The following is an 8749-nucleotide window of genomic DNA, read 5'->3' as shown; positions in this document are numbered from 1 at the left end:
GCTATGTCCCACTTATTGCTTATATCAAATGTATAATGCAAGGATAGTTTGGTAGTAATAACCCTAGTTACCTAGATCAGAGATCAGGGGGAAAAAAAAAACCTATTTTAATTTACTGGAAGATACAAACATGTCAGCTACATTAGACATCCCAGAGAATCAATTCATCAATGGGTGTTATCTATAAAGATTATCATTTCAACAGTTGTTTATGTATTGGTAATTGAAAATGATCATTTGTAATTTGTCGATCATGGATACCTATAATTACAGAGTGTTTAAAACAAAATCTACACACTATTTTCTCGTACAAGATTCGATCCTCACCGTGCACTATTATATTAAAAGGGTGTTTAGTTGGGGAGAGTTGAGATCTAGAATCGGAATAGAAATGGATGACTTTGATTCCAACCTTTTGGTTGATAGGAGTCTTAATTATTCTGATTCCAATTCCAGAATAGAATTGGAATGGTTCAATCTATCTAAATCCTTACTATCTCCTAAAGATTCAAATTTTCATTTCGATTTTAATTCCATCATGAACCTAAAGAGGTGTTTGTTTCGCAACCGAATCAAAATCAAAATAAAAATCAAAATTAATTGGAATCAAAATTAGGGAATAACCAAATTTTTCAAAGTGCTTGGTTCATAACCGGATTTAAATTTCCATTGGGATTCAAATACCACCCAAATTCTTTCCGGGGAGAACTAAGTTGACATTTTTTTCCAAGTACTCCAGTTTCAAGTCTCTAGGCGATAGGGGCTTCTTCCACAACCTTCATACTACGGATGCTGGTTTGATGCTTGGGTGTCCACTAGAATGTAGTCATTTTCTTAGGCACGGCAACTAAGAGTTCTGACTTCAAATAAACTGAACTAACGGAAATGGCGTGCAGTCGATGTGCAGCACCATCATTTCAGTGGGCCGAAAAAGACCCAGCAGTAAAGCCTTTCTTTGTCCCACCTTCCCACTTTGGGCGGGGAGGAACGCAGGCAAGGTTCCTTTCACCCGCACTCAGTTGCATAATACTCCTTGTCATGAGATCATGAAATATCAAATCGATGACCATACCATCAAATTAATCAGGGTAATTAATGGCAAAAGCCTGCTTTGTGCACCAAATTTATTTTTTTTTAATTTATATACAAATATTACAAAAAATGAGATGCTTGATATGTATATTTTTGTACTAAAGCATTAAAGTTCAATCTAGCGATAGCAATTCTAAATTTTAGAACACCTAAATTCAAACCCATGGCGAATCATCTTAAGGGTGATGTGCTCTTCTTTTCTTTTCTTTTTTTTTTTTCTTTTTCAATGTTTGAAGTAAACAGGGAGGCCAAGCCACCCATAATTTAGTAACATAGGACTTAAGGGTGATGTAATAACCACGAAGGTTGGCGAGGTTGGTGCTTAATGCTACCTGCAAGGAACTTTATGTAGATCTATACTACTAATACTTCTACCTCATTTATAAGATGTCTTCATATTTAAGCCTCCGAAATTTTGTTAGCAATTTGCTTTATTAAATGATACATGCATATGTTGCGTTACAGTTAGATAATGAGAAATAGGATGCATTCATTTTAAGGTTTTGCCCGAACATCATGTATGTGGGTCGATACTGCATTGTGCCTTCCAGTATGAAACTTTTCTCTATTCCAAATGACAAAGGCTGGTCTACAAGTACATTATTGGAGTCTATAACTATACTTAAAAAAAAATAAAATAATAATAAAACAATTTTTAGGCAAAGTACTTTACAAGAGATCATCCCGATGCCATCTTTAGAAATTTTTTGTGCCGTCCGTTAAAGATTCATGCATGCAATCCACATGACCCAATTGATATTTAATCTAGGCACCCTAGACCTATTCCGCCTTATCTAATGTCCCTTGTTATCTTTTTTTTTTTTTTTTTTTGAAAAAATGGAATCAGGAGGAAGAAAATTACGACACACACACACACACACACACACATATATATATATATATGCACCATTTATTAGAAAAATTCTAACGTGCGGGTAGGTAGCTGAATCTTCTACGCATTACTCTGATTTGGTTTAGTGCATGCAGGTAGCTGACGTGTCTACTATGAACGGTATTGGTTCAATAACCATACAGAATACTTCAGGCTGTCGGACCCCTTCCAACCACTCTTCTAAGGGCATCTCGTCCTCTAGCACCATAGAATCCTCGCAAAGAACATTCCCCCATTAGGGCAAGGAGCTATATATATTAATCGGAAACCCCTCGTTCAACCATGCAGTGTAGATCCTTGCAGCTCTTTTCTACATCCTTAATTTTTAAGTTCACCAGCCCACCACCAAGTCTCCATGGCATCTATTTTGTTCTCTCCTGCCCATCAACCCACTGCTATCTTCCCTTCCATTAGGTCCGGTCCATCAACACTCGGTTCGATCCTTCCGAGGGTCGACGTCAAGAAAAATTAGAGTCCCGTAAGCTGAGTGTCGCAACCGAGCCACCGATCACTATCCCATTGCGGTCGGTGGAATCCGAAGTTTGGGGCCATGGGAAGCTCGCGGCCTGGACCAGCATCCGGCAGGAGCGGTGGGAGGGGGAGCTCGTAATAGAGGGAAAGATACCACTTTGGCTCGTAAGATATATATAACATCATCCTCTTCAATTATTTTCTTCGATGGTGCAACTGGCGAATCTACCGTTCAAAAAATTTTATAATCTCCTTTTCTTTTCTCTTGGAAAATTACTTGCCCACACGAATAAATATGCAAACATCACAAGCTAGCTGCAAGTAACTTTCAAGCGTAATGAGAATTATAGTAGTAGGTGTAACGGTGTGATCTTTTCTTTTTCTTTTATTTTTTTTTTTTTTGGAACAAGGATGATGATATGTTTTGTGATTTATAAGAGATCATGCTTGCACAATATGATCTTTTTCGGTTTTGAGACAGACGCGTCCTAATTAAGGCATCCATTCTACAACCTCCTCCTGCTGACACGAACCCCACTAGTTTGGCGTCACATCTTCCTCTAATTTCCTTCCTTATTGCAAACCACATCATTAATAAAGGACACTGATGCTGATTTAATTAACCAAGTCTACGAAAATAAACCAGTGCCCTTGACATTAGATGGATCGTTTATTTATTATAGTCTCCTATTGATCATGAAGGAGGCAAACAAATTATAAAGAAGCATGTTGCATCTCTTCAATGTTGAGATGACTCAAAACCCTTCATAACAGAAAGTCCTTCCTGCAAGCCAATTGTAGGAGGTAACCATCCATACCTTGGCTTCTCTCAATACACAACTCAGCTAGGCAAAGATCAGGAAAAAGGGAGGAACCCTAGATTCCGGACCGTCCAGCTGATGAACCTATTCATCGTTCTGGCCTGTGATTGGTAGACAACTGGAACATCCTTCACACTTTCTGAAGACAACTAAAAAGACAACAAGCGTGATAGACCTTCCGTAAATTTCTCTTTTATATTCCCAGAGCTGAGGTCCTGGAATCAGTCGCAGGTCATTTTCTTGTCCGCTGCAACGAGAAACCACCAATGATGACCTAGCTACGACACACCTTTCCAGCTTACACGAATCACAAAGACACCCCTATCGCATATGCCCGGAATTTAGCAAAGTCATAGATTCTAGTTAAAATTATGTTTATTATCAAAAGATAGTCCATGAAACAAGGATTTCTTACCTATACATCCAAATTGCCACCATGTCTTGCAGAACGGCACCTACCTAAGGAACGGCCCCGGCCTATGGAACATAGAGGACTACAACTTCCGCCACCTCTTCGATGGCTATGCCACCATCGTCCGCCTCCACTTCGACAGCGGCCGGCTTCTCTTCGGCCACCGCCAAGTCGAGTCGGAGGCCTACAAAGCCGCCATGAAGCACAGACGCCTCTGCTTTCGCGAATTCTCCGAAGCTCCGAAACCCGACAGCTTCCTCGCCTACGTCGGCGAGCTTGCCAGCCTTTTCTCCGGCGCCTCCCTCACCGACAACGCCAACACAGGGGTCGTCAAGCTCGGCGACGGGCGGGTCGTCTGCCTCACCGAGACCATCAAGGGCTCCATCCAAATCGATCCCGACACGCTGGACACCATCGGGAGGTTCGAGTACACCGACAATTTGGGCGGTCTGATCCACTCGGCGCATCCAATCGTGACCGACTCGGAGTTCCTGACGCTGTTGCCGGACTTGGTGAGGCCGGGTTACACAGTGGTGAGAATGGCGCCGGGGAGCAACGAGCGGAAAGTGATCGGTAGGGTGAGTTGCCGGGGAGGCCCGGCGCCGGGGTGGGTGCACTCGTTTCCGGTGACCGAGCACTATGTGGTGGTGCCGGAGATGCCACTAAGGTACTGTGCCCAGAATCTTCTCAAGGCTGAGCCCACTCCACTGTACAAGTTCGAGTGGCACCCGGACTCCGGTAGCTACGTGCATGTCATGTGTAGAGCTAGTGGGAAAATTGTGAGCAATTCTTAACTCTCTAATTTTTTTGCTGACTTGGATTCGTGGACCGCAGGTCCAGTTTATATCTTATCTTGGTGAGTTAAAATGATTCGATTGGATAAATGTTTTAGGTGGCGAGTGTGGAGGTGCCACCCTATGTCACGTTCCATTTCATCAATGCATATGAGGAAGAGGATGAGGATGGTAGGGTCATTGCCATAGTTGCCGACTGCTGCGAGCACAACGCCGACACGACGATCCTTGAGAAGCTTCGCCTCCGGAATCTGAGGTCATTCGCCGGCCATGATGTGCTGCCGGATGCTAGGTATGTTCCCTCTTGATTATGTCATCATTTTTGTAGACATGTAAATAATTAGAAAAATCAAGGGTGGATGGTAATTAGTCATCGGGCCGTCTTACTTTATATATAAAACGTTTCTTTATTGGTGGTTAGAACAAAAGGATAACGTACATGCGAAGGTATATCCGGTGATGGTTCACCCATTGTTCCATGATTTCCTTGCGTATAGTATGAGCCTAGCTACCACAAGGACACCTAAAGGCGAAAACCTAGGTGCTTCTGCGAGGATTCCTAGAAATATAAAACCATATATATATATATATATATATATATATATATATATATATATATATATGTAATATGTGAATTTTGCTCCAGAATTAAATGCAAGCTGATTCAATCATTTGCCTGATAATAAATTTTCTCCAATAACACTATAATTTTATTATCACAAGAACTGCAATAACTAATAACAGTTGAAATGATTCACTTTTTTCAAATGCACAATGCACATCATGTGGGTCATAAAGGACGGATCAAGCTTCCAACACTCGTAATTTATGATGTTTTGGTGTATAAAACACAATATTTTAGTCTATTGAACCACTGCACAACCCTTACAATATAGATTACTCCTACATACGAGCATATGTGACAACTGCAATAACCGCTTTCTGGTAGCGGTTAGTGATCACTATTACAGCAATCATCTATTTCAGGAAAAAAAATACAGACGTTGGATTACTCCTAAAAAAAAAATCATATTGTAATAATTTTTAGTGTCTATAACCTAAAAAAAGATGCTCCAATGCAATAACAGGGTGGGCCGTTTTCGAATACCTTTGGATGGGAGCCCAGTAGGGAAGCTGGAGGCAGCACTGGACCCTGATGAGCATGGAAAGGGGATGGACATGTGCAGCATCAACCCGGCCTATCTGGGCAAGAAGTATAGATATGCCTATGCCTGTGGGGCCCAAAGGCCGTGCAACTTCCCCAACACTCTCACAAAGGTTTGCTTCTTGTTCAGCTACATACCCAGTTAAACAATTGATCAATATTTTGTTGTGTAGCTAACTTTGCTAGTTTTGGGTGCGTTTTAGATCGATTTGGTAAAGAAGAAGGCAAAGAACTGGCACGACCAGGGTGCAGTGCCTTCAGAGCCCTTTTTCGTAGCCAGACCTGGGGCTACTGAGGAGGATGATGGTGAGTTAAAACGTTTTATGACCATTTGTTACAGATACTTATTCCTCTATTATTAGCTAATCTAAGGTTTTCTAAGAAAAAAAAGGTTAACCCAAAGCCGAAAGCTTACAAGGATTTGATCAATTAACAGGCGTGGTCATATCCATCGTCAGTGCTGAAAACGGGGAAGGTTATGCACTGGTCCTCGATGGGTCCACCTTCGAGGAGATCGCACGAGCCAAATTCCCCTATGGACTTCCTTATGGGCTGCATGGGTGTTGGGTTCCGAAGAAGGCTCCATAGTGTGGCGTCACTGAAGCACAAAATGTATTTGTACGACCAAAAAAAAAAAAAAAGTAAGAAAAGAAAAAGAAAAAAAGCACCAGATGTATAGCTCATACGGGGTGCAAGCCCTGTAACCTAGCTCAAATATGATATGGGAATAGGAATCATCTAACATGCATTGCAGGGAGGGCCTTCAACTCGGGTGCACTACTTAAGATCGTCAAGGGATCACTTCTACGGGGGATTTGTTCGAACACCTTGATTGTAATACATGTTCAAGTGATGATTGCTTTACTGTGTATAACATGTGTAATCTCCAGATGCATCTAATGAAGGATAGGTATTGATTATGGGGCCAAGAGAATGAGATGAACTATAAGTACATACTAATTCTATGTTTTATCATTGTATTGCAGATCTGCCGCTGTACATTTCTTTCTCTTTTTGAACTGAGCAGGACATGAGACCAAGAAATTCATACTCTGTCCTGAGGTGTCACAGTAGGTTAACATGATTTGCTCCACTAGCAACAAGGCAAAAAAAAGGTGAAATTTGTGGTCCAGGCTGTTGAGGCTGAGGCACAGTCCACGGTCTGTTAGCAATGGCACCTTGAAGATATTCTGGAGAGCATATCAAGAAAGTGGGAGAGAGGACAACCTTGATGCAATCCTATAGACAGGGAAAACCAGCTTGAAAGAGAACGGCCAACGAGGACAAAGGATGGATGGAAGACATAGCCTTCAGTCTACCAGACAAATCCATCCTGGACATGAAAATATTAGGAATTACTGATAGAAAAGACGGCTTAACTCTGTTGTACGCTCTCTCCATATGTGTCTTAAAACCATGATGGGATTGTGCTTAAAGGCAGTCACAACAAAGTGAATAATTTCCTGGAAAATCATCAAGTTATGGGTAATTGTCCTGCCAGCAACAAATGCACCTTGCTCTGCAAAAACAAGTTGTGGAAGCAATCCGTTTATTCCATTAACAATTACCTTTACTGCAATCTTGTAAATGGTATTGCAAAGATTAATTGGTCTAAAATTGCTTCACTCCTTCGTATTGGTGGGAATAAAGCCTTCCATGCCATGGGCATCATTGCCTATTGAAGAATTCCTTAACCACTCCAAGCACATCCCCACGATTAATGGACCAAAAAGCTGTGGAAAATAAGGTTTGGAACCTGTCTCGCCCGGGGCTTGATCGCCACGTATAGGCGTCCAATAGTGGCATCAACTTCATCGAAAATAGCACAGAAGTGCAGCACTGTCCTCAGCTGATCTCTAAATTCCACTTTATCCTGGATATATGTAGCGTGATCACTCCCCTTACGGCTGCCCCTTCACTACCTCGGTTCCATCTGCCGTTGAAATTCTTCAAATTCTGTTCCTTTCCTCACATTACGGTGGATCTATTAGAAGAACGGTGTATTGGCATCATCGATTTTTGTCGCCAAAAATTTTGTTGCATTTTAAATAATAAAATTTTATGGTCCTCCCAGCTTACTTCCCCTGTCTATATTCTTTGCTTGAAGATCTTGAATCTTGTTCCCCACAATCTCTGCTTTTCTAAATATATTGCCCGGAGATTTTCTATTCCATTGCCTGAAGGCATCCCTTGTGGCCTTCTTGCATTTATCACCTTGATGGTGGGAGAATGGTTGCCACTCTACGCCTTGATGGTGGGAGAATGGTTGCCACTCTACGCCATGCTCGTCAAACCATTTCTCTAACACCAGCATGAAATAACTACTTCTTCTTCAAACAGAATGGCGAGACTTTGCTGAGCAATTTTGGATCAAGCTTTAGGGAACAAGTTCATCCAAAAACCATTTACCATAGCTCTATCAAATCTCTCCTACAATCTCGCCATTCCCGATCTATTATTACACCAGATATAAGGGATCCAGTAAAGCCGAAATCATTAAGGCTGTTATCATGCAAAAATGATTGAATCTCTCTTATGACCGGTCCACTGTAAAACTTCCACCTTTCTTCGTCCTGCCCGCTGCAACCACATCGAAGCCTACCAATTGCCATTGGAGCCCGCAGGTTCTTTCATGGGTGGCTGAAAGGACCCTAGGTGTAGATTTTCGTTGGGAAATGAGACCGAACACCTGCTGTTTATTGTAGCCGACGACCTAATTTGTCTCACACGCTTACCTCATATAGAGTGTAAATTGTACTTCCAGTTGGTGACGGTCCATTGGGTGGACTTGCGTATTGAAGTATTTCACTAATCTCCTTTTTTTTTTTTTTTTTTATACTAATTAGTTTTTTATCCCAAACGTTGTCAATGAATTATAAAATTACATCATTAATTATATGATAAAAAAATAATTTATTAAAAATTTTTTTGGATGAATAATAAAAATATATTTATTCATATTTTGAAGATCAATAACAGTAAATTTTAATCGTCTAATTAAATAGACATAAGTAGATTTTAATGCCATTCATTAGTGACATAATGTTTGTATTTAATATTGAAAGAATGATTGGATAGGAGAGTATAAGAAAATTGGTTTTG

The 8749-nt window shown here is 41.0% G+C and overlaps 1 protein-coding gene across 1 annotated transcript; it reads left to right on the top strand.

The window, feature by feature from the left end:
- The first annotated feature begins 2339 nt into the window (after positions 1 to 2339).
- Positions 2340 to 6634, top strand: LOC105041959 (carotenoid cleavage dioxygenase 8 homolog B, chloroplastic-like). Its single transcript, XM_073251385.1, is given in 7 exon segments — positions 2340 to 2430; positions 2433 to 2620; positions 3724 to 4467; positions 4581 to 4774; positions 5571 to 5760; positions 5851 to 5953; positions 6084 to 6634. Coding segments are annotated over 7 exon segments (1662 nt in total). The 3' UTR covers positions 6236 to 6634.
- Positions 6635 to 8749: the final 2115 nt, after the last annotated feature.

The sequence above is a fragment of the Elaeis guineensis genome, chromosome 2, assembly GCF_000442705.2.
Source record: "Elaeis guineensis isolate ETL-2024a chromosome 2, EG11, whole genome shotgun sequence".
NCBI classification, from domain to species: domain Eukaryota; kingdom Viridiplantae; phylum Streptophyta; class Magnoliopsida; order Arecales; family Arecaceae; genus Elaeis; species Elaeis guineensis.
Note: the sequence above shows the minus strand (reverse complement) of the source record. Positions and strands in the feature narration are given on the sequence as shown.